Source organism: Egretta garzetta, unplaced genomic scaffold (assembly GCF_000687185.1).
Source record: "Egretta garzetta isolate BGI_Z169 unplaced genomic scaffold, ASM68718v1 scaffold377, whole genome shotgun sequence".
In the NCBI taxonomy this organism is placed as follows: Eukaryota; Metazoa; Chordata; class Aves; order Pelecaniformes; family Ardeidae; genus Egretta; species Egretta garzetta.
The window spans coordinates 684,582-710,802 of record NW_009260339.1 but is presented as its reverse complement, the minus strand read 5'-3'; the positions used below and the strand labels follow the sequence as shown (position 1 = coordinate 710,802).

General features: G+C 47.2%; 2 protein-coding genes across 3 annotated transcripts in view; one reads left to right on the top strand and one right to left on the bottom strand.

Moving 5' to 3' along the window:
• The first annotated feature begins 4,729 nt into the window (after positions 1-4,729).
• On the top strand, positions 4,730-12,161 carry LOC104129681 (fibrinogen-like protein 1). The gene is made up of 7 exons (XM_035898028.1): positions 4,730-4,804; positions 6,143-6,353; positions 7,473-7,632; positions 9,148-9,245; positions 9,328-9,416; positions 10,755-10,945; positions 11,972-12,161. The coding sequence occupies exons 1-7, from the start codon at positions 4,730-4,732 to the stop codon at positions 12,159-12,161; spliced, it is 1,014 nt and encodes a 337-aa protein (XP_035753921.1).
• A 4,634-nt stretch (positions 12,162-16,795) lies between these two features.
• THSD1 (thrombospondin type 1 domain containing 1) overlaps positions 16,796-26,221 on the bottom strand; it is a 20,364-nt gene continuing 10,938 nt past the window's right edge. The window contains exons 3-4 of one of the 2 annotated variants that reach the window (XM_009642618.2): positions 22,171-22,329; positions 16,796-18,171 (exon numbers count right to left, since the gene is read on the bottom strand). In XM_009642618.2, the coding sequence (XP_009640913.1) occupies positions 16,796-18,171; positions 22,171-22,329 (1,535 nt within the window). The remainder of the gene's footprint in view (positions 18,172-22,170; positions 22,330-26,221) is intronic. The other variant, XM_009642619.2, reaches the window with a different exon arrangement.

Here is a 26,221-nt window from a genome sequence, read left to right as displayed (position 1 = left end):
GATCACGCAGATAAGCCACATACTCCCTCTAGCCTTGTGACTAATTCCCTTTGGTACAGCTATTCCTGAAGTAAGTGAGATCGCTTGGACCTGTGCTTGCCCTCAGGAACTTACAAACTAATTACGTTTGTTGTGTCAACCCATTAGATACTCATAGGCTGCATGCAGACTCATTAGTTAGACGGAATTATGTCTTTGCTCTTTGAACGTTATCAAAACATTCAGATCTAGCATGTTTCATGGTCTGCCACCATTACTCCTTCTTTGTACACAGATTCCTGTGGTTACTCCTTGCTAACAAACCACAGACTTTTAATGTGCGTATGCTGGTTTCGGTTATTTCGTAGATTGAAACTATGGTGGCTGATGTTATCCTGATCTTTTAAATCTATCTTACTTTTGATGAAACCCTTTATTGCTAGATTTAAAAAAAAAAAAATATTTGTTTCAAATCTCATACATTAACTTTGTTGTAAAAAACCTGGCAGCCCAGATTCCTACAGAAGATGTACAGCAGCTCACACATTGGAGCCTGTGGGCCCCTGGTACCTCCACACCTGCAGTGCCTGCAAAGGAGCCTGGTCCACAGTCTCTCCCAGTGAGCAGGGTGTTCATGGAAGGTGGGATGTGATAGAGAATTATAAATACAATGGCAAATGCATAAAGCACCTTCATTCGGTGCAAGTGAGCTGTTTGGAGCTTGGAGCTGGTCTAGACTGCCCTGAATTTTCCTAGGGCACAGCCAGGCAGACTCGTGCTGTGAAAACCTCAGGTCTCTGTGCCTCCTTTGGAGTCTGAAGTAGTCCACCTCATTTCTTCCCTTCCCCCTTTAAGAACAAACAAACAACAAGGAACTGGCCTTGGGAAAGCTCTGAGAGGCCACCAGTGTCTTCCAGAGCAGTGATCTTCCATTGGGCTCTGGGGAAGTGGAGGTCCGTTGGGTGTCATCTTCATGCCTTCATCCCAAGACATTCTTTCTGGGGGAGCCTAGCACCCCGTGACTGCAAGAATATCGACCACCCCATGACTGCAGGAATATCGAGCACCCCATGACTGCAGGAATATCGAGGACCCCATGACTGCAGGAATATCGAGCACCCTGTGACTGCAGGAATATCAAGCACCCCGTGACTGCAGGAATATCAAGTGCTGCCCCAGAGCCACTGTTCATTCATGCTTATCCACCAAGTTTGCATTCTTGCTGTGCTGGCTGTGCATTTAATGTATGAATAATAGTTTTTTAAGACTGTTATTCAGCACCTACATACTTTTGCTGGAAGGAGGGTGGAGGAGAGCAGGGTGGGGAGGTTTTTACTTAATGAAACTGTTATTATTTGCTGACAAGATCACTGAGTATCTTAAGAAGAGGGAATTTGATCTCCTTCCAAGTAACTAAACAGGAATTTGCACTGCAGAATATGTGTGAAGCATGTTGCATTCCAGGAAAAAAAAAAAAGAGTGTTTACAGTCCCATTGCCTAGGGACTTCAACATCTGTGAAGAAACAACATCAGTGGTTACACAGTGTCCACGTTCTTTAGGATGACTTGATTATTTTAGCTCTGGGCCAGTGGAGCAGTACATGAACACACCCTCCTGGCAGACCCGCCCCACGTGAACTCAACCTCATGGCAATCCCTCTCTTGTGCTTCAGATATTCCTAAAGCTTCATCTATCCTGTGAAAATAAGTTCATCATGAAGCAGGTATGCAAGAAACATGTTCCAGCTGACTGGCTTTTTCACACGCAGACACTGGTGAGGCTAACACTGGTGGAGTCCTTGAGAGAAGACAAGAGTGCTCCAGGTGTCTCAGCTCTGAGAGGCGTTTGGGGGGTCCCTCAAGGAGAGTTGGACTTTGAGTCCTGCTTCTGCAAAGTTGCAGTCACACCATACACTCACGTGAGTCCCACTGGGACTGCAAGCTCCACCGCCCCCTCCTACCCAGAGACCAGCAGGAGTTGGAGACATGTGGCCCGATGCTTCCTGGCCATACGGCCCTGCAGACAGCCACGGGGGCTGACCGTGCTGCCCACGCCATGACTCCAATGCTGCCACCGCACACCCAGGCCTGTTGTTGGTCCCACCCAGGACTGGGAGGTGCTCGTGGGTCGAGGAGGTTGTTGGCCATTAAGGCAAGAGCATAAATTGATGCGCAGTGTCTGAAGCGCTGGCTGGCTGGCTCCAGTGAAGGAAGAGGCTGCTGTGGATGAATGAAAGCCCCAGTGGATGGGGTGCAGCCCCCCTGTGCTTGGGGGTGCAGTACCCAAGCACCCTGCTGCCAGCTGCAGCTGCTGGCCAAAGGGGCAGAAGAATGGGACGAGTACCCACTAAGGAGGAGAGGAGATGTTTCACTCATTTAATTTCACAGTTTCCAAACCCAGCATCAAACTGGGGGTAGAGTACAAGTGAGAAGAAAAGCACTGTTTACATAATCCTTTGGCAGTGAAATGAGCCGGCGATCCTTGCAGGAGAAGAGGAATGCAGTTTTTAAGAAATAAACAGCATCGCTGTACTTGGTAATAGCTAGACAGTCCTGCTTTCCTGGAGAGTAATACAGAAGTTTATGACGGGCTTCTATGCCTGTCTTTTTGCCCCATGGTTTCTCCTCCGAACACAGCCCTGTAAAATGGAACATTCCTACTGTTTTCCTTAAACTAATCTGTAATTCCTTGGCCATAACGCAAAGGGAGGCACCCATCTGTTTGTTTGGGTTTTTGTTTTTTTTTCTCTCTTCCACAAACGTCCTTGTTTGTGTCAACTAGCAAATCTAATCATCCAGCTCAGAGGAGAGTTACACAACTGCAAACCTCATGAGACTTCAGTCTAATAGCAAATCTTGCTTAATACCCCGTGTTCCCTTCTTGCTTCAGATTTGCAGTTCCTTTGGCATTACAGCTGTGTTGTGCTTTTACATCTAAACCAGATTAAACAGCAAAAGGAATGCTGAATGGGAAAGCTGTGCTATTTCCACCTTGCAGGGCTTACTGAAATGAGCCTGGCTGTATTAAATGCGAGATAAAACTCCCACAGGGAGCATTAGTCTGAGTGATTCATATAAACACTTAAAGAAGTCAGTCTTGGTTGAGCTTCCTAGTCAAATAAGGTGGGTAACGGTGTGCAACCAGCAGAGCCCCTCTCCTTTGGAGAGCACCGCTGATAGAAGCCTAGCTGTTGTTTATCCTGGCTGGGAAGCAGCAGGATGAGTATTGGATAACAACAGATAACCCGGGGTGTGGGTAACTCTTTCAGGCGAGGAATTGCAAGTGTCTTTTCTGTGGAACTGCCTAGCGCTGCGAAACGTTCTTCGTCTGCGCCCTTGATGTGGGCCATCTGGGAGGAAAATCTCATCAAGCTCTAGAAATGCAGCCATGTTTATGATCACTTTCTTTTGCAGTTGACTTTTAAGGGAGATAATCTTGTCAGAAGGAGGTCTGAAGGAAAGGTGCATTACAGGTAGGTGCTTTTAATACCTGATGATAAAGGCGTAGATGAGGTTGCTTTCTTCTCCTCCGGTCTGCACTGTCTGGTTTTCAGGAGCTGCCGCTCAAACCCATCCTTCCTGTTGGATTTTTGCCACCACCCACATGCGACGGGGCCTGATTCTGACCACAGCACCGGTGCTGCGGCCACCAGCACGGCTGCTGCGTGGCAGTGTGAATGAACAGCACCAGCGGTCATGGGCTGGGGGGGTCCCCTGCTCTATATACTGAACTCTATGAGCTGAAAAAATGCTGCGTGCTGGGGCACCCACCTGCTCGACACCTTTTATTGGTGACTTCCACAGGGTGCTGCTTCTCTCGGCTTGCTTTGGGCCCTGCCCGGCTTGGCTCCCCTGTGACAGCGGCTTTGCTGGCTCTGGAAGCAGTCCTAGCATCAGCCGCTGCTGGGACGCTAATAGAGCCCTAGCTGAAACAAAGCACGTCGCTGAGGGCGTAAAGCTGGGTAGCCAAGTTTCTGCAGCACTTCCAGATGTGAAGCGGGGGAGTTGGTTTTAGCCTATTTTACAGATTTTTTTAATTCTTTCTGATTCTTTTTTTAAAAGCACCGTGCAAACAATTCGTACTGTTCGCTCCCATTCAGCTGCACGTTCCCAGTGGCGGTTGCTTAGGTTTTTTTCTAGCTGAGCCTCTCTGACCGATGCCCCATCTGTGCGCTGGGGCAGGTCATCAGCAGAGATCTCGTCCACTGAAATCCAAGCAAAAACTGTCCCATGCCTGGTCTGTCCCATGTGTGGCTTCTGCCCTCAGCCCCCAGGGTAATCCTGTCCTGACAGTCTGCTCCGTCGCTCAACCAGGAGGCAAAATTCCTCTTAACTTTGGGGAGTTTGGACTGAATAAGGACTGTGTGATTTTGGCCAGCCAGTTTGGCAAGGAGTGCTCCAAGGAGGCTTTATTGCCAAGCAACTTCCCATCTGCATGGGCGCTCGGAGGAAGGGGCAGAGGCTGCTGGAGTGTCATGCCAGGTGTTAATTTCTCCAGGGAAGCAGGAGCTTGGACCCAAACCTCAGTCCCCCTGTCAGCACACACGCTGCACTACTTCTCTCTAACATGCATCTTAGGGATCAACATCACTGATTTTGTCCTGCCTGTAGTTTCAAGCAAACTCCTTAACAAATCCTGCAGCATTTTCTGAGGAATTAAATGTGATTGTGAGGGGGGGATTAAGCTGTGAAAGGAACTAAGGAAATCTCTGGTGCAGCCTGTCAATGCTTCTTTTTAGGTGATAAGAAATGAGTGTGATGATGCCCTGGTTGCTGCTACTCCTTCTCCTGGTCAGCTTCAGCTCACCTGCACCCAGGTTTTCGGTGCGTATCTCTTAGCTGTGTCTGTACAGCCTCTCAATGGTTTATCATTCCCAGTCATGTAGAGACAGGTTCTCCTCCACAAAAGGGATGTGGGCCTGCAAGAGCAGAGCAAAAATGTGTCTGCCTGAAGCTAAAGGAAGGTCACTCTTGCCGTCTTGATAATACAGGGTCTTCATGGTATTAGAGGGTGGGCAGCTCTCTGGCTGGCTGGACTGACATTGCCAAGAATTAAAAACAAGAACAAAAGCCCGTTAAAGAAAAAAAAGTTATTTTATGGCCACTGGAGAAATATGCAGCTCCATTCCCTCAGGGAAAACTGCCTTCATTTATTCATTACAATTTAAACAGCAGGAAAGGGAAGAGGTGTTAGGCATAGGGTGAGGCAATCTGTACTCTTCTGATGAGCAAATTACTCTCAGGACATCCCAGGGGGGCTTGGCAAGGAGAGTTTGGCAAGCTCAGGGCTGTGCCTGTGTGCCTCCAGCCAGAAAATCCTCTGCAGAGGAAAACCAACAGGACTGGAGAAGGAAAGAGGAGGCTGGGAGGCCACGTTTGAGCACGTTCGTCGCTCTGCTGCCCTGGGCAACTGCTGATTTTGCTTATGCCTAGAACTGGTCCTGACCCGGTATCACTCAAGCCAGCTTGCTCAGAATGAAAACAGCAACTGATTCTTATTGCACAGGTTTGCTTGGTTGTCTTGGAAGAGATTTTGCTCTGTTTTGTTATGTTTTTAATGGAATAACACCAGTCACACACTAGATTGTTGCTGAAAATATTTATCCCAGTCTGTGTGGGCCAGATTCTGGTCTTGGTTATGGTAATGCAGCTCTGAAGTTACCCCGCTGATCCTGGTAGGCTCACTGCTTTCCACTGATTTGCACCAAGTATCAGTTCTTTTATCTTCCAGTTTTACAAGAAGATGTTTCTGGAACCTCGCTGGTTTGGCCTGGCTGCAGTGCCAGAGCTGTTTTCCCCCCAACTCTTCCTACCCTGAGCAGTTTCATAGTTTGCAAACACTCCCTTTGAATTCATGAATGGGAGTCAAGACAAATTATTTTTGTCCAAAGTCATTTTCTGCGTGCCTGATCATATTCTGTGATGCTCTGAGCAGTGGCAAGATCATTGTAGAAACCCCTTTTCCACTGGGTTCAATTCAACAGCCCATGCTGTACATGATTTGTGTATCTTAGAGACAGACCACCATCGAATCGTCTTGATCCACAGAGGCAGCGTGACATGTTCGGATCAAGAGGAGACAGATACTCCTTCTCTCTCTGCCTTTCTGTTCTTACCACTGACTGAAGCCTGGGGGGTTTTTTTGTTTTATTTTCTCCATAGGAAAAAGATATCTGCCTCCTAGACAACAATAAATTAAGACAAAGGTTAAAACAGCTTCAAGACTTGCTTTACTTATATGAACTGCAACTGAAGGACATCCTGGAGAACACTTACCATAGAACAAAAAGTGGGCTGTTCTCAGGCAACAGGAGCGTGCAGCATGAGACGCTTTTACCCACAACCAGTGGAAATTTGATAGTCTATGACCAAGGTACAGTTTGTAGTAGCATATGTGGAAATTTCAGCTTGCCACAATGTTTATTTCTCCCTGCAGCGTCCCATGTGTCATATTTTATTTCTGCTTTAGAAAAAGCTTTAGAATTTTTAAGGTGGATTGTGTTTTAAAATGCAGTCAGATAGATGGGAAGGAGAAGGGCAGACTGGTGGCCCTGGTACCAGCAGACATTCCCTGGGGCCAGAGTCAGCTGGCCCAGCTTTAGGCAGCTACTGCCCAGGTACAACGCAGACACCTGCAGCTGGGCTTCTCACCTGGGACTTTGGTGCAGAGAGGAACAGGCACCTCAGCTTTTTTCCATCAGACCTACTTCAGATGTCTGCTTTAGGAAGAGATGGGTCTTGCTCTTGAAGAGCCCATTTTTTCCCAGTGACTTAGGGGACCCCAGTGTGCCTGGCTCAGCTGCAGACACTGAAACCTGTTTGGAGGAGTCCAGCCTCCCTGCTCCTTGGCTTCTCCATCACTTTTGCAGCACAGTAGCAGGTGTGCATACTCTGTTCCTTGGTGTCACTTTGGGAACACGGTCATAGCTGGAATCGTGGCCTGTGGCCAAGATTTTCTCCTTCATGGGCATTACATTGAAAGTGTGAAGCACTGAGGTCCTGAAAGGCACTCTCCTGATACAGCCCTGGTAGAGCTGGTTGCAAGAACTTAGCCTCTCATTTTAGAAATTTTGGGCCCTGATCCAATCTGAAGTACAGCTGAGGCTACCTTCCTCATGGAAATTAGCTTCCCTGCAAATGATCTTTCTGACAGAGCCAGCCCTAGTCCTGCATCACTCCAATGCTATAGCCCCAACCTTAGCTGCAGCAACCCCATACATCACCAAAGATTTGGGAATGACTCCTTCAGAGGGCATGGCTGTAAAGGCTCTCAAGCCTTGCTGCTCTTCATCAGGCCCAGCACTTTGCAAACCAGCATTGCTACTACCTTACTGAACCATTTGCTTTGGCTTTGCAGGGCTTGCAGAGCTATTACATGGGCTGGCCGAGTGTCCTTCTCCCATACAGCCTCTCAGGGATGTCTCGTCTTGGCTGCATGTACCCCTTTGCTTTCCCCTCACCCTGTTTAACAAACAGATACTGTTCTGCCTAGATTGCTCTGCGTTGTATAATCGGAAGAAGAGCAAAAACGGCTACTACCGCATCAGGCCCAGAGCAGACCGAGAACCCTTCCTGGCATATTGCGACATGTCTGACGGCGGGGGCTGGACTGTCATTCAGCGGCGGAGTAACGGCAGGGAGAATTTCAACAGGTGGGTGCCCCATGGTTCATCAACAGGGCTTGCAGTCAGGCCTCCAGCACCTACCCTCCGTCCTGCTGCCCGGCAAAACCCAGCATTTGAGAAGCAGGAGATGCAAGGCTACGCTTTAATGATTGTAACTCTGTGCATTAGGACAATGTGGGGGTACGTATGAGTAGCAGGGGGCCATTTTCAAAATGGACCTGTAACACCTTTTCCATTGGCTTCTCTGCACTTGAATAAGTGTGTAGATAGTGCATATTTGTTTTCTCATTATTGGAGACTGTTGAAGGCTCCAAACTGGCAGATACCTGCTGCCAGCACGTAGACTGAAACCCATTGAACATACTATCCCTTCTCATATCAGCAATCATTTTCAGCATGGTGCAACGTTTATTTCCTTATTCAGATCATTCAAAAAGATGCCAAAACACTGGTTCAGGTTGTTCTTTATGCAAAAATCCCAGAGTGGTGACTTTCACCTGGAAATGCCCAGGAGGAGAGATGTTCTGGCAGCACAGTAAAGAAACATGCCCACGCAGATTAATTCACTCTCACAGCACACAAAATTTCAGGGCATGTCTAGTGTCTCTTACAGTGCATGCAGTCCGTTGCAAAGCTACCTCCACTAGCTCTAAGCTGGCTTGCCCAGAGTGTGGTAGCTAGCTAGCCATGGTAGTTCAGCTCTCAGCACAGGTGAATGAAAAGCATCCCGAAGAGGAGCACTGACTGGCACGTGGGTCAGTCAGAATTAATATCCCTAATAACAACATGAGAAGGGGAATAAACAAGGGGTTAGTAAAACTAGAAATGTTGATACGCAGGAAGTATATGTGAATGTCAAAGATACATAAACAACAGAGGGGATTTTAAGAGAATGAAATGATGAGAAGAAAGTAGCAGCAGGGGATTTCTCTTAGAAAGATGAAACCAGTGAATGCTAATGAAAAGTAACTATGTATCTTCGAAGGACAAGTTGCCACATCCAAACAGTGATCCTGCAAAAAAGCAGAGGTGAAAGTAGTCAGAATCAAAAATAGCTTTAAGTTGAACAGGAGCACAAATCAGACCCAATATTTTCCTTTTAGCTTCACCTGGAAGCTTTTCTTTGCAGCTCCTGTTCAGTTTCTGATTCTTCACCATACCACATCGTACATCCAAGATTGGCAAGTCATAGGACTTGCTGAAGAACAGTATCAGATGCTTTGCTGAAGGCCGATATGACAGCTGCTGCTTTCCCTTTCCAGCTGACTGAGAACCTTGCTCTGCGAAGACTGCATCTGGCAGTTTGAAGGCTCAATCCCAATATATGTGTGTGCGCAGGTTTAGCAGGCAAAGAAGTAAGCTGTGAGTTGTATTTACTTCTAAGGCAGAGTGACAAATCTCAGCTCAGCTTGCAATGAATCAGATACTTTTAGAAAGCAATGCCTAGAGGTACAGCTGAAGCTTTACTTGTTACCATAGCTAAGTCTCACGAACTGTCTAATTCCCTCACATGCTGAAATAGGTATTTGTATCTCACTGCAGGAAATGGGATGATTACAAACTGGGATTTGGGAAGTTCCAGGGCAAGAATGATGAATACTGGCTGGGTAACGACCACATCTATGACCTGCTCGCTAGAGGTGCAAGTATTTTCCCTCCCCTGATTTCTTTCCAATTTGCATGAGATATAGTTCATTTAACAGGACACCGCTTTGTGTTTAGGAGAGAGCTCATTAAAGATTGACCTGATGGACTGGCATGGGGAAAGACGTTATGCAGTCTATGAAAATTTCCAGCTTACGAATGAGCAAGTAAGAAATGGAGAGAGTGGTGATTTGCTTGTTTTGGCTGTGAGGGTGGGGCATCTGCATGTGCAGCATCAGAGTTCAGTATCAGGGTTGTAATTACATACAGCTCTGCAAAACTTATCTGCTCTGGTTCCCTGGGATTCCTGGTTTGGCTGACTGACAAACAGCCCTGGGAGCAGAGACATAAGCTGGGGTCTTCTTCCTCATGACCACTGAGCATCCAAGCCGCTGAGTGACAGGATCACGCATGCTCTCTTGCTAGCTCTGCTGCTGCACGGAGGGAAGCTCTCTGCTGCAGGGCACAGCAGTTCACATGTACGTTTGCCTCCGGCCTCATGGTTAAAGGAGTCTTCCATGAGGGAGGAGATAAGGGTTTGAACCTCTGCAAGGAAACGGAACCCTGTTCTCCTACTTCCTAGGAGAGTGTGTCAGGCTGTCACATAAAAGGCAACCCCCAGAACAAACCCCCTCTACTGTTTTAAGCATTGAACTCTAATCAAAGCTTTGAAAGAGCAGTTGAAGTTCATATCTTGAAGAGAGGGTCCTGTAGCACTAAACTTAGTGTGAAAGCCCAAGGAGAAAAAAATCCCTGTATTTTCATGTTTGCATTTTAGCTTTAGACAGCGTCCTGCTCAATGCAGGTGCTGCTCTTCGGAGGCTTGCCTTTCTGAATGCCACGCATAAGTAGCCTGAATAACCAAGGACATGAGTTCCATTGCACAGACCAGTCCTAGTTCCAACTCCATCACCACTCCAGAAATGTAATCATTGCATTCAGTTTGCAATTATGGTTTTCTTATTAAAAGTTTGAACAGCTTCATTTTAATACCCTGCTGCTATTTTTCATATACAAAATGGAGTACGATGATGGGAAAAAGCCCACGCCACAAAAGAAGTAATCATCCATCTCATGTCAAATGCCTCTTAGACGTGTTAGATATGCACAATGGAACTATTCTTCTAAGTATTCCTACCAGGATGGGACCATTTAGCTAGAAATCAGGTGGCTTCTAGTTCTTGGAGGAGCAAAATTCCTGAAGAGTTATTCTAGCCGAACAACTGATCAGTTTATGAAGGCAACTGCTTGGCACAGTTTCCTGCCAAGTTGTTCTTCATGAGCTAGGAAGAGCCTTCCAGCTTGTTGTATAGCGTATCAAATGGTTATTGAAAGACAGTAAAGCCTGAAGCCCTTTGTAGCAGAAGCAGTAATTAGCAATCCCTTCTGGAAGTTCATCAGTCATGCCTTTGACAGTGGATGCAATGGCGAGAGCACATGTGATCTCAAAAATGGGAGGAAGGGCAACAGAGCTGATATTAAAGACATTTCACATATTCTTGCAGGACAATTACAGGTTATGGTTTGGCACCTATTCTGGTAATGCTGGCGACGCTCTGTCTGGTGGGAGCAATTTTGAAGATCGGTGGTCAGCCTCTCACAGTGGGATGCAGTTCACCACATCTGACAAGGATCACGATCGATTCCTGGCAGGCAACTGCGCATTGGAGAACAAGGGCGGTTGGTGGTTTAACAGGTATGGAACACTTGATTCCTCTGGGATGCATAGGGTGTGGGTGGCTGTACAGCCGAGAGGACTTGCCTGCCCTGCAGCAGCTGGAGGTTGCTGGGTGCGTTTGCCACCCCGCACAGCCAAATCTAAGATGTTTCCACATCCTCAAAGGAAAGCAACCTGCTTCTTTCATTAGGAAGCAAAGCAGGCTAAGTTGCATTCATTTTAAGAAACTGGGCCACAGGTAAGTTGCATTCATTTTAGGCAAATGGGTCAGAAAAAAAGGAAAATAGCCCAATTTAAATTTCTTAAAGTGCTTTGGGTTATAGCCCAGGAAAGAAAACAACTGTAGCCACTGTGAGGTGAAGTGTGAACAAAGGACATTTCTCTGTTGTGGAGCATGTCTAGGGGGTGAGCTACCCCTTAGACTCCTGACGCTATGTTTGCTAGTTGGGCATGCCCCACACATCAACAGAGAGGGCCTCAGGTTCACCGGCCCTGGGAGCATGCGCACACTGTGCTCAGCTTTTCTCTGCTTTAGTGCAGGATGAGCCTCTTCTTTGACCAGGCCCTCATCACACACAAATGGGAATCAGTGGAGCTACAAAAATGTACATCAATAGCGGGTTTTACCTTGATTAAGACATCTGCATTTTTAGGTGTCAACACATAGCTGCCTACACTTGAGCTAGAGCCTACCAAATGGCACTACACCCCTCTCTTTAGGCAACTGAATCACGTCCCTAGTTAATACACTTGAAGGAGTCAACAGGTTGAATGATCTGACCAGCATAGGTGTCTACTTTAGGATGACCCACATACTTCTCAGGGTTCCACTAAATGCATTAACCAGATCTCCATAGGCTATCATAGGACTATACATAACCAGTTCAGTGCAGACAGAGAGATTTAGGTGTCTGAACCTGTCAATGAATCCCGCCCTGGTGTTTCTAAATGTGTGTTGTGTGAAAATCGTACTTCACCATAATGACGCAATGTCTTCCCACACTAAACCTAATCTCCTTTTTCCCTCTCCTACATCGTTACAAGGTGCCATGCTGTAAACCTCAATGGGCAATACTACAGGACGGGAAGGTACAATGGATCCCATGACAACGGCGTGGTTTGGTCCACCTGGCACGGGATGTGGTACTCGCTAAAATACTCAGCCATGAAAATCAGGACTCCGTTCTTTGTTGACAGCGAGAGTGGAGATGGTGAAAACAGTCAGGGCAGCTGAAACCTGCTGCTTTGGAAAGAAAAAAATTACAGGCTGAACAGAATTGTGTAAGTTAATAGCCAGCCCTCTGCTGCTGCCAGTCACCAAACCTGCACCGTGATAACTGGAGTTGCACCTGCTTCTACTAGCTGAAGCCAACATTGCGAGTTGTTTGAACAGATCCAGCCAACAATTTAATGGAAAACATGGATCTCGGTCATGGAATAACCAGAGTTTTCTTCTTCATCAATTTTCAGGGCTTCACTGGAGAGTGTTTATCAAAAGCTCTCTGGACCTTGAATGCTCAAGCGTGCTCTTTTAGCTGTCTCTACTCTTCAAGGGCTAAATCTTTCTCATCGTGATTTTAACCATCAGTGCTTCAGTTACAAGAACGTAAGAATTGAAACAACAAGGCGATGGGGAACTGGACTTCATCTGGTGTGCCTTCGTCAGTGCTTTGTTCTGGATCAGGAGAATGCTTTTAATAACTCTCCCTGTGGTCCCCAGCTGCAGAACGCTCCTGGAGTGCGTGAAACCAAACCAGCGGATGGAGGGGCTCCAGCTGCTACCGTACATCCAGACTAAGGCTACTTCAGAGTAAACCCCCACAACACAGACAGTGTGGACACTGGATTTCAGTGCCAACAGCTTCCCGCTGCAGATCCACTTGTATAGCACACCATGACACATTAATGCAGGCAAAGACAATGCTGCCGACCAGACTTAAATCCCAGTTTAAAATTAGGCAGATTTTACTAAATTTAAGATGAGCACAGATATTCTTAGGAGCTCATAAAATGCAGTCGTGACTCATTTGTATGTCCTCGTGTGATTTACCAGATGACTTTGAGTTAGTGAAGGGGAATCAGAAAGTGGAAAGTGATTGAAGCAGAAGGCACACTGCTTCCATTGTCTCATCGGAGTGAAACAAAAAGAGCAACACAAATGACTGATGGAAATGCAATACAGAAAATTTATTTTCCACAAGTTGTTAATAACAACAGTTAAAAATGAACAGTAATATCAGCTTGATGCAAATCATTAACTACTGTGTTGTAGAATTAGCCTTTTTTTTTTTTTTCTGAATTACAAGCATTTTTTAAACTGGTAATTTTTCTCCATTTATTTGCTTTTAGATCCATGCATGTTGTAATTTGTATTATATATCCATAAAGTGTGAAATAAACTATCTGAGCAGGAATTAACACTTTGTATCTGATCTTCAGCAGTAGGAACTTGAACAGGAATATGGGTGAAAACCTTGAGAAAGCTCATAATATGAGCATTTTATTCTTTTGGTGTTGGCTCTGGTGCTTTTGCACCTGCTGCCCTGGGCAGCTTAGAAGGTCTGCAAGGTAGGTTTAATTTCCATGGCTCAACCTATCCTGGAGACAATGCAGAGCCATGTGAAGGTTCGGCATAAAAGTTGGTGCAGTTCCTCTGCTTTGTCAAGAGGGAAACCCTGCCTTCACTTCTTGACATCCCAGCAATTGCAAACATGCATGCTGGCACGCAATGGGCCAGCACTCCAGGGAGCCGTGCTCCTAAAGCCTGTGCCCTGGCAAGGCTGCGCCCCTGCCCCCTTCCCAAGCATTCGCAGGTACCCATGTGGAATGCAATTTGCACCCGTGTCTCTGAAAGGAGGTTGCTCTTATGAAGAAAGGAGTGCGAACAACCAGCACTTACTGTTTCCTTTCTGATCACTACTTTTACAATGGTAAAATCTCAGTGCGAGGTTATAACTGCATGCTGGGAACATAATGAATCGCTGTGCACACGTTAGAACCATGCAACCACTGACACAGTTGCCGAGGGCAGCAAGGACAATTTTTGTCTAGGCAGAAGACACAGAGAAACGCAAGTGAAAGAAGGGTCTTGTTAATGCGGGCTGGCAGATGATGCTCAACCCCATTCTTCAGCAGAGGGCTGGGGAAGCAGGGTATAGATTACAGACTGGCGATACTCGACTCTGCATGCTGGAAATCAACTACAGCATCGAATGGGCAACACTAGTGGTTTGACAGGTCACTGAGCAGCCGATAATGGCGTATCAAGCTGGAGATAGTTAAAGGGGCTTAGTCGGACAACTGCTACCCCGTCCAGTTCCCCAGTGAGTGAGCAGCGAGCGATGCAGAAGTCCAGAGCACGGAGCCTGTTTCACCCTGTGTCAACATGGAGCAGCAGGCATTATAGTTGCACTGCCCTCAGCCAGCATCAATATCTTACAGTGCTTTTTTCTCTCTCAGAAAAAGGTCCAAGATCTGACAATCTGGGAGGGAAGGGGCTTGCCTTGCTGTCTTAGGTGCAAGATGTACCTAAGTGCATCGAATGCATTGCAGTAGCTGCTCTCTATGCAGCTCAACAGAGGCCACGGGCAATAGCATCTGCCTTAAAGCAAAGGTCCCCTTCCTCTGCCCCCCTGCGGCGCAGAGAACCCCCTTGGAGGTGCAGGGGTCACAGGGCTCTGTGCAGGACCCTGCAACTCCCACAGCGAGCCCCAGGAAGTGTTTCCGAACCCTCTTTATCTTAAAAAACAGGGTAAAATGCCACTAGCCTGAGTACTTATTTGATCTGATGGCTCCTGCCAAGCTCAAATCACTCCCACTGAGGGTTAGGGGAATGCTTGTTGAATGTTGCTGCGCTTTACATTTGATCTCCCGTTTCTCCAGGGTCTCCCATGCTGAGAGGCTCACGAAAGCTGTAAATAGATATTGTAGCACTGCAGCTCTAACGCTGACAGATCGCTGCTTCAGGGCGAACGCGCTTCACGCGGCGGAGTTTACCCTAGCACAGGGGTGGTAAGTAACCTGAGCAGCAATGGCTTCCGAGGTCTGATCTCCAGCTCATTTAAGTCAGTTTAAAGACTCATTACATTTGATTAGCTTTGGATCACTCCTCAAGCATGGACATGTTCTCAAAGGCTTTAAATACCATTTCAAGCTGACAGCTTATGAGAACATGTAGCTGGTACGAACACCGTGTTGGCCAAAGGGCTGAACACCGACAACGTGGCGTGCTGGTGCAGCTCCTGGGAAAGAGGGAGCTCACATCACCCTGCAAGTCACCTGTCAAGTTACCTGTGCACATTTTGGGGTGCCACTGGTAACTGGCAAATGCACAGCAGTGCTGCTCTCCCTTTAAAATTGTTGTTGGTTTGGAGAAAAAAGAAAAAGAAGCCTGGGATTGGGAAGTCTCTCTTTCCACTCAGAAAGCCAGTTTTGAGAAAGATAGCAGCCTACTGCCAGAGAACCAAGCACATGCTAATTTTTCCTTCACACCCTTCACACGAGGCGGGTTAAAGGGCGTATAGGGTTGGGCTCCTTATGGGAGACTTGCTACAAGATTGACAGCCCTCTGCCTGAACCTACCTTCTCTCAACTCCATCCGCCACAGGCAGCATATCCTCTTCTCTTGTTGTTGCCCAGCAGCACTGCCCTGGTCTTTGCAAGCTCCCTGAAGAGACGGTTCTCCTAACAAATGGCAAGCAAAGTCCCTGAGTCACTCTCACTGGCCCGAGCTCTGTCTCTGCTGTTAACCGGGGCTTCAACTTGGAGCAGCATGTAATCGCCAATTTGTGACCTCTGGTTTTAAAGCATCACAAAAACCACGAGGTAACTTCTGTACTTCACTGCAAGATTCTCCAGGAATCACCAGATGTTGCCAAGCCATTTTACTTTTTCTGTTTGTCTGCAAAACAGGTATTCATCAAATAAATGTGTGTTTGCTGGTTTTGCTCATAATTTATTTTGAACTTGCTGTAGTAGCATTACTGTCAATTTATTTACACAAAAAAAAAAAGAGAAAATGTTTCACAAAGGCAAGGATGATTATAGAAAAGATGGGTGATTCAACAGTTCTCTCGCGGCCTTTTACAGGTTCTTGGAACGCTCCACTGTTTCTGAGAGCTGAACTTTGATCATCATTCTTTGCCCTCCCGGTAGCACGGCCTTTTCTACTCCCTTTGTAAATGCAAATATTTGATAGTTACTGTGTTTTCTTGGTACAAATATTGGCAGAAAGAAAATATCAAAGTCTTGAATGGTGAAAAATGCCCCCTCAATTTCAAATCCACTCCAAGTATTCGGCATCAGTTGTTTGCACTTTCACGCTAAAAGAAACATCACCACACGACTTATTTGAGCAATTACAACGAATTAACCCAGTTCAATATTGACTACCAAAAAAACAATGAAAACTGCTCACAACTTGAGGTTCGTGTTTCCTACATGGGAAATGATTCACTAGTTAGGATAGATGGCTGAGGATAGTGGACAACGGATACTTTAGGACATCATCATCTACTAGTACGCGGTCCACAAGGTGAGAAAGGTGAGATCAGTGGCATTCATGATGTACGATGCACGAAACGCGACTGCTTTAGGCAATAAAATCTATTGGCTATTCCTGCGTCACGCCTTCACTAACACATGCTTTCTCAGGGTATTTTGTGCGCATTGTACACACATACATACAAAAAATAACGATATGGAAGCACTTCCCAGTAATTAGAAAGGAATGTGTTCCCACAAGCCAGGCCTGGGGCATTATTCCCTCCTGCTCCGTGCGGAGGTAACGCGATTCCCGCTGCTCCTTCCACCAGAAGCCAACAGATCCTCTCCCGCGCACACCCCTCCTGCAGGGCTGCAATGAGTCACTCAGATCACCAGCTTCTCAATGCTTAAAGTACTTGTTTCATCCTCTTCATTCGAGCCAAAATACCCAGGGAGGTCAATCATCTGCTGCTCCGCCTCTGTTAAGCCAAAAGTAGTATTATCATAAAAGGCGAACTCAGGGTCCAAGGGGAAGCTCTGGCACTTGTCCCTTCGGTACTGGGCAGGGCTTACACTTAGGCCTCTCTGGGAATTATCTTTGCCAGCCGAGCCCGTTTCCTTCTGCCACGTGCCTCTGGGGTTGGGTGAAGAGCCCCTTTTACTCCGGCTGGGCTCAGGCTTCTCGGCTGCCTTCTCCTGACTGGCAGGCTGGCGGTCAGTGACCAGGTCCAGCTTCTTCACCGGGGGACCTGCCCTGTGGTGGCTCTTTGTGCCATGGCCCTGTGGTTCACACCCCAGCGCAGTGCTGTGGGGCTGATCCAGCTTTTCGCAAGTTGGATTAGCATTTCTCGATTTTGGCCGTGCCCTGTCCTCCAAACCCTGGTCCCACATTCTGGTCCTGGAGTTGTAGAGAGGAGTCTGTCGGGGGGTGAGGGTGGACATGCTTCTCTCTCTGAAGGGCCTGGCCTTTTTAGTTTCATGGAAACTGGCTGTTCTTCTAAAGTGCGGGTTTCTGTGGCAGCTCCTCTCGGATAAGTCCCCTCTGATATCCTGGTGCTTGAAATGAGCCCTTCTTACCAAGGTTTGGGTAGGGCTCATTGCAGGATTGGCCTGTGAGAACGGAAGATCCAGCCTAGGGTGAGAGCCTTCCCCTGGGAATTTGGGCTGACTGGCTGGCTGGTCCAGAAATGGAGATTTGATCCTAAATTTGTTTGCCGCTGCCTCCTCTTGGTTTTCCCCACTCAGGGGAAGCATCGTGGTGGCACCAACAACCGTGTCCGTGAGGGGATTCTGAGAGACGTGGTACACCTTGGTGGTTTCAGTCAGGCCTTTCTTCTTCATCTCTTTCAGCTGCTGCTGTGCAAGGCGGTAGCTGAAAATTGGAGGGATTATTTTCTGGGCGTTTGGCTGAAAGTTCTCACTTCCAGAAGCATCACCTTCTTGGGCAAATTGGAGGCTTCGCCTGTAGGTCAGAGGAATGTTAACAGGGGCATCCCCTCCTTCTGCGAAGCTGTCCCGCTGCTTGTTGCCTTGGCAAATGTTCTCTTCGTCGGAGTTTTTCCGGAAGCCGGGGGAATGGACGGAGTTTCGGCGGACGGCAGTGCTGCACTTCTGAGCTCTGCAGAGTTTCCTCCAGAGGGTGATGAGAACGGTGGCAAAGATGATGAACAAGCATAGGGAGATGCCTGTGATGGTGACTATATTATTTGCTTTCTGGTCCTCTCCTGGCTGGACAGAAGGTGGGGTGGGAGGCTTGGTAGCTGTAACAAAGAGCACACACGTCTGTCAGAGTTGCACTGTCATCAACATTTCGGTATTTTAGGACGGATACTTTACCACAAAGAAAAAATAACCAATTAATATAGTACAGGAAGTTGTCTGCAATTAAAATTCACTCATCGTAGATGGCTTGCTACTGATCACTTCAAACTGGCAGGAACAGATCTACTTACTTTAAACGAAGGTTCCCACGGACCTTTTGAATGTAATTACTTTTGCCTGTTCCGCCATTTCCATAAGGCACTCCTAAAAACAGGGTAACACTATTTGCCCTCCTTTATGAAGTACATTAAGATCCCCTGGTGAAAAGTGCCATAAAAGGGGTAAAAATAGCCCAACCCAGACTAGTACTTCAGGTATCACTTTAAAATTATTTTTAGGATAGCTTAAGTGGGTGTGAGAATTGCAGTGAATTTGAAGAGCAGAGAGGAAGCACTAGCAGGAGCAGCGCAACTTTTCTAAGCAGACCTCTGAGGGTGCTTCTTCCACCACTGCCCGTCATCGCAACCCCAGAGGACAAAACCTTCCCCTCCACAGCAGGCTCCTAATTGAGAAGGCAGCTCTGGTGCCCTTGGCATTCTGGTATCCACACTCTTCTGTTGTAGACTGGAGATGGGCCTTCAAACGAGAAAGGATACCCTGCAAACCTGTAACGTGAACATCTCAGAGCTTACCACAGCCCTATTTAAACATCTCACCTGCACACTGCACCACATTACAGACAGCTGAACCAATGAGAGATTAATAATTATTTTTTTGGACGAGATCACCAGCATTTCAGTGGCAGCCCTGAGCAGAATACAGCACAGTTGATGGATTAATTGGTCCAGCAGCTAATTTAGCATCAGATAGCGCTCACTTCCCAACTTCTTGTGGCCAAATCAGCTTCATAAGCCTGTGAAAATGCTGTTGGAGGACAAGGCTTCTCAGTTGTGGTGCACAAAAGCTGGCCACAAAGCTGTGAGCTGAAACTGAACTACTGAACAACCTTCTCCCGGTCTCTAGCTTTATCCACAGCCCAGAGCTTTCCATCGAGGTGACAGACAGTCTGCTGTAAAACTTGCCAGATGCTCCTGCCTGCACCACAGTGATTGTCCAGCCATAGGAAATGCGTCTGCAGAATAACGAGAAGCAGACACCATGTACTTCCCATAATCCAGAACACTCATTCAACAGTGAGCTGGTAACACAGCTATTAGGTGTGCAGGATGCACAAACCCACTGATGAACACAGGCCAGAAGGTCTCAGGCTGCTACGACAGCAGATGTGCAAGGTGCTGGGTGGGCAGGAGACCCATTTCTTTGACTCAGGGCTACCTTACAGTCCCAAGACCTTTGAAAAATTCTGCCATGGGCTTGACCTTGAGCTTCATGTCACTCCAAAAGCTCAACATCAGCATGAAGGACAAGACCACTGCCTGCTGAATCTTTTTTGGAGGATCCCTAAAACTTGCATTCAGCCCAACACCATCATGCCTGGAGCATGGACCACTGCCGTTCTGGGGGCCCAAGGAGAAGGCAGGGCCAGCATTTACCCTGCTCAGTACCACCACAGCAGAGCAATTCATTCATCGCTCATCCTTCTCTCGGTCTCACAGCTATTTTCTGAAGACTCTGTTTTCTATCTGGAAGGGACAGTGTGCTGTATCATTTGGAGTAGAAAACCAACAGCTAGCAAACAGCGAGGTTCAAAAAAAGACACAGTCACTTAGGTTTGCTTTTCTCCCCCTCATCTACCTTTGCTCCTAGACTGTGTGCTGGTTTCATTTATTCAGCCATTTGCTCCATCTGCTGGACTAATGTCTGCAAACATAGTTATGCTGAAAAAAAGCTTGCCTGCTTCAGAAAGGTGCAGACAGCTGGGAGTGGGGAGGAACGACACTCCCAGCCGGAGATCAGACAGCGGATGAACACTGTAAGATCACAGTGTCAAGTCGCTTCTTGAGCAACCTAAGATTCAATGAGATGAAATCATGTAGGTGATTCTGTAAAGGAAGCTGCCTGAGGTAGGAGCGGGAGGATTAGAAACCCCGTGCAAGAGAGAAGCGAGGTAGTTCCTCCAGCTGATCCCATGGCAATGGGTGCAGATGCAGGCCTCCTGTGCAGCTGGGTTTTCTATATATAAACCCTCTTTATTAACCCAGACACCCTGCTGGAATTCAAGGATTGTCCAGACCTGCTGAGCGCTGTCAGACAGTATCTCCAACCAGACTGCCACGGCCACATGCACCGCGTAGGCACAGGACAGCCGACCTCTCTGGAAACCATCATAAGCCTTATACAGCTGCACACCTGCACAGAGAGTGACACCACCTGCACACCCAAATCATGGAAATACCCCTCCAGCAGGTAACAGGAGTCACCGAATAGCACAGCTCAGCATCAGCTTTAGAAAAGCACCAACTACCCCACTGCGTTTTGCTGGTGGCATCACTGCCTGCAGCAGTCTGACAGAGTCTGGAATAGAGAAGACAACTAGCCCTAGCACAGGGCATTAGCTGTAAGCTGAGCCCCTGATCATCTGAGTTGTTCCTCTCTGCTTACACTCACATCTTTACCAAGTAAGCAAGCCCACAGGGCTGGCACTTTCCAGCCATTAAAAACATTGGACACATCAACAACAAACTGTTAAAACATCCCAAGTGCTGCACAGATATTGACAAAATGCAACACCTGGCTTGATGGAATGTTATTTTTAATATATTCCTTTCACCCGATCTTTTGGTCAATACCGACCCGTTTCTTACAGTGTTCCACAATACATTTCAGCCCTGCCTGTGTATTTCTGAGGCTTTCATTCAACAAACACCTTGCAGCTGGTTCAAGCCAACATCTCCATCAAAAAAGTAGTCCTGCCCTCCTCCTGCTCTGGCTACACATTCTCTCCCTCTGCCGCCCTTCCCTTTTCAGCAGCACAAGCATCACAATGGCCACGTGATAAGCAACTTCCCCACACCTCCAGACTGTCCATTTTTTAGCTGGCTCCATTCCAGTTCTCCACACTCCACTTTTGCCAGCACAAGAAAGTGCACGCAAGCAGCCAAAGCAAGGGGTAAGGTATTTCCCACTTTATAATAGCTTAAAATATCTTAAATTACAGCCCAAGAGCCTAGGAGCCTGCACAGTTCCTATGCACCTTCCCTTCCACATCCCCACCTGTGGGACACGAAGACATTGGAGCCTGCAGATCAGACAGTTTCTGAGCAGATGGACCTCTGGGGCCCCTTGGCATCAGCACCCTCCTTTCGAGCAGGGAGTTTGCAAGGAGCAAAAGTTTTGCATGGACCAAGCACCATCACCCCATTAGCAGGGGCCACTTCTCCCGCCCCTCTCGCTGGCAGCAAACACCCAAATATGGTGCTGGCAAAGCCTGACCCAGCCTCACCTAGGGCCATGTGGCTGCTGTAACCCCCCCTCGCCTAACAGGAGGCTCAGGTCTCCTGTATGCACGCCCACTTGCCACCCACCAGCACCAGGCATCCTGTCACTGGCCAACAGCAGTGGCAGGCTGGGGCAGGGGGAGACTTGGCACTGCCACCTCAAAAAAGTCCCAGAATGGGAACACCGCACTGTGGGTCCCAGCTGGAATCAGTCCTCTTGTAATAGGTTTCCACTTTTTAATAGGTTTCCGTTGCCTGGAGTCTTTGGCCTTTGGTACTGAAATGTCTTGCTGCCCTGAGATCTCTCCTCCAGCCCTTCCCCACCCGCTGGCCATGCTGGAGATTTTAATCCCCTTCCACGGCACTCACAGCATGCAGCAATATTCTTAAGCCTTGGAGCCCTACCTCCAGCTGTCCCACAAATGCATGTAGGTTCCCACCCTACTCCATCAATTGCAGGAATGTGACACCCCCCCAAATCAATATGACTGAAGGAAAGATGGGATGCTTCCATTTTACAAAGCCCTTCTAATAGCAGGCCCTTTGCTTTTGCCAGGGCAGACATGCGACCACGGGGGAGAGGACAGCAGAGCTACATACACAAACACTCCTCCAGCGAACACAAGGAAGTCTCCCTCGGTGATCCAGCGCAGCCTGGTTTTGCTGGCGAGGAGGTGAGGCACTCTCGGAAGCGCTCCCGGACACCATCCCCGCAGGTGACGCTGCAGGGGCTCCAGGGCTGCCACGAGCTCCACGTTTCTGCAAATACACAAGCTCGCAGTAATGAGGAACACGTCTGCCTCCTTACCTTTGAAGACACAAGCATATGTCTTCTCTTATTTAAGAAAACCCGAAATAAATAACCAAACAATGCAAATGGCAAGACCAAAAGAGCAAGAAGCTTCCAGGGACCTGCTCCTGTTCCCATCAGAGACTGGGACAATGCTCCCACTTTTTTTTTAACCTTTTTTCATTCCAGTGCCAGCCAGCAACACAGCAGTCAGTTAACTGAGGCTGGCAGGACCTGCCCGCAACAACAGCAAATGGAAATTAATCCACAAATCTTTGGAATGGGTTCATAATTTATATATTAATCCAACTCCTGCCTAACAAATAGTGCTTTTGCAGCAGGATAACTTCATTGACTTAAGTGTAGTTACTCCTGATTTATATGATTGTGAAAGGAGGATAAGCCTACAAGGCCTAATGAAATGGCAATATTGGTTTTTCTCTTTATTATCTCTCAGCACACAAACGTGTTATTGCATCATTCATTTGACAGCTTACAGGTCCCTATTGTTTTATTGCTTATGGTTAGGCAATTAACTCAAGATGAAATCTTGCAGGTTCATTTATTTATTTTAAGTGGAGGCAGGCTCAGGTTCCAATGCTACCTCAAATATTTTTTTAATATTTTTTAGTATGTAATGAAATCCCTCTTTTGCTTAGACAACATCCTCATCCAATGTTCAACACTCAAACTTTACAGCAGCGAGAACCCAGAGAGAGAGGGACTGTTCCTGCCTGTATCTGACAGCTGGGACACTGAAGCAGGACCACAACTTTAAAGCAGGACCACAACTTTAAATTCCAAACCAAAGCACGAGTCCAGGTGCAACCTTTAAGGAGATACCCCTGGAGACCCTTCTATAGGTCAGCTGACTCAGAGACCTGGCTTTGAAATGTGCCAGGAAAAAAACCCAACAGACCACTTACTCCTTTTCACTGCTCACAGATAAAGTGAAAAATCATCTAAATCACAAAATGTGGATTAGATTTGCTAAAGTTTGCTCTTTTAAATAATTTATGGTGCTGCTACTGCCAACACAGGTCACGATCTTTAATTTTCTCACACCGTTGGCTTTGCTGCTAGCATGCCACTGAGCTCTGATCAGTGAACAATCTGTGATGTTAAAGGACTAGACAATGTTGCATGACTGGAAACAACAGGTCACGATCTTTAATTTTCTCACACCGTTGCTTTGCTGCTAGCATGCCACCGAGCTCTGATCAGTGAACGATCTGTGATGTTAAAGGACTAGACAATGTTGCGTGACTGGAAACGGCTTTATGATTTCATGTTATATTGGTTGCTGTATTGTTCATAGTGTGTTATTATTTTTAAAAGTCTTGAACAAAAATAAATACAGCTGTGTTTTAACAAACACGAAATTTTAACTGCTTTGGGCCCTGTCCTACAAATTCTTGTGAGCACGCCAGTACGAGTAACGTTAACGCGAGCGGCGTACAGAACCAGCAGGGCAGCTCTCCTGCAAGCAGGCACCCACCTGCACTGCGGGATGAGGCCCGGCAGTTGTGAGCTTACACTTGTGCTGTCAGCCAAGGCTGCGAAGTGTGTGTGGGCACATACTGAGGCGCATCTGTGTGCACGCACGTTCCGAGTGCATCTGCCTCGCCTAATGCAGAGAGACGGGCATGGTGAGACACCCCAGCGGTGCCGCAGTTTTAAGCCCACACAACACCAAGTGACCTCCCCAGCTCTTTGCCACTGACGCTACCACAATATTGTGATATCCATGATCCCAGGCTGTCTTTCACTTTGTGCACCTCTCTGCTTTCACCCCTCTGTCTCCAGAGCTGAAGAGCTGCTATAGCAGGGGAGAGGAGCCCAGAGGCAGGCTGAGCTTTTGCTCCTCCAGTTTGCAGCCACGCCAGTTTCCACTAAAGTGTGAAACGGATGGCATGTGGTCTTGAGAGGAAAGGGAGTCAGAAGATGCCAAGGAGAGGGGAACTGGGAAGTCTGTTGGGGTAAGGAGTCCCTCAAAGGTAGAGACCCTGGACAGTTGCAAAATCACATCAGCTAGCGAGCAGAGCTGTTAGTGAGGGCAGCAAGAAAAACGGCCACAATCAACAGTCGGTCAAGAGCCACTGATCCCTCCTCCAAAAGACTTCATGGTATCACAGTATTTGGGGATCTCACTACACTTTTCTTCGTATCAGTATCATTAAAGACTCCAGCAGTGTCCCTCATCACTGGCAGAGGGAGGTAGGCTAACTGGAGCAGCACCCACCTCCTTGCAGACTACTTTACGTGAGCAGCTTGGCGAGTCCCTGCCATAATTTCCAGTGCGTGAGTGCATTCCCTACCCATTTAAACTTCTGTTAATTGCAGTCAGATATAAAGCCAGACCCAGAAAGGTTCTGCTTGCTTCCAGTGCTAACACTGGTGATAGTGCAGGGTGTTCAGCAGCCTCCGCGTTGATGCCTGTGGGCTTCAACCTACAAGAACATTAAGGATGAGTAATTTTCTAACTTTGAGGTCAAACCTATGATGTGCCCATTGCTCTGGGGCACTTTTCACTGACTTCGGCTTCAGCTGAGGGCGCAGGGTTCCTTAGCAAAAACACTTGGCATCCATAGCTTTGGGGCTAAGATTATGCACCTTAAGCAGCAGGAGAGCAGGAAATGTTTCAGTTCCCATAAAAGACCAGAGATTTAAACTCCTGCAACTTGATCTGCAACCTGCTGCAATTACCAGAATGTAAAAGAAAATGAAGCATAGCTTATTCTCCCCCAAGGAAATGAAATGATTAACCTCCATTTAAGACAAACAGATCCAAAGCGCCAGGGGAAAACCCAGAAGGTATGCACTGCAAACTATCTCTAATAAGTGTGAATTTTTTCACATGCAATTGAGGAATCAATTATCAACGTGAAGACATCTAACTGATGAGTTAGTCTGAAATAGCTGACAGTTGGCAGATCTGCCAACATGAAAGATAAATGCAATTAACTGTGTTAATTGTTGCTCTGCATAAATATCTCCCCTCAAATTTCTGTGTTTGTAAGACTTTGAGCACGCAGTGCTATCCAACGGCGCTGTCAGCGAGGGATGCTCAGCATCGTTCTTCCAGCCTGACGCACGTGATAATCCTATGCACTTCAACAAGACCAGCAATATGGGACAAAATCACTAATTATTTACAGGCTCATGTTAACGCCTGCTCTAGCCTGGGGGACTGCAGGGTATTTGTGGAAGTTGAGATCAGTTTCTAGGTCCTGAGATTGGATGTACACACATTGTATTGGTGTTTGGATAAGACCTGGGAAAACACCCTTCTCACTCGTTCTGTGTTTCTCTATTTCTATGGAAATGAAACCTGCATGAGCCAAAGTGGTGGCATGCTCCAACAGGTTACTAATTTGGACAACGAAAGGACGAGGATCCCTTTAAAGGAAGAAAACCACGACTCCACCTGGGCAAATTACATTCTTTTCCCCACAAACAGCCATCTTTAAGAATTGTGGAGGCACAGCCTAAAAATTTTTTTTCAGAAGCTAAGAGATATCCCAGTGAGTCTGTAACACCTGATTTATTCCTAAAATGCTGGGGGTGTGGAGATGAAGCATTCACTGACACAGGAGAAACACAAACCAGCCGTGGCATACCCGGATCCTCTGCACCCGCCTGTTTCTAAATAAATGCAAGCCAGGTACAGATTCAGGCAACCGAGCTAACTGGTTCCCAGATTTTCCTACAGATAGGCAGGTCTGATTCATACAGTCTTATTCAAGGAGCCAGAATTTGATGGAAGTTGTATATCCCTGCCTGACCCCTAGATACTCCACTTAGTCCTCTCCTCCCTTACTGACCACTTTTCCCTTCAGAAGGTCTTCCCCTACCTTCCTC

Bases quoted from the DNA above. Each gene is read 5' to 3' on its own strand.
- LOC104129681 (XM_035898028.1), top strand. From the start codon at position 4,730: ATGAGTGTGATGATGCCCTGGTTGCTGCTACTCCTTCTCCTGGTCAGC. The intron at 9,417-10,754 runs GTAAGAAATGGA...ATATTCTTGCAG, and splicing joins TCCAGCTTACGAATGAGCAA to GACAATTACAGGTTATGGTT. The intron at 10,946-11,971 runs GTATGGAACACT...CATCGTTACAAG, and splicing joins GGCGGTTGGTGGTTTAACAG to GTGCCATGCTGTAAACCTCA.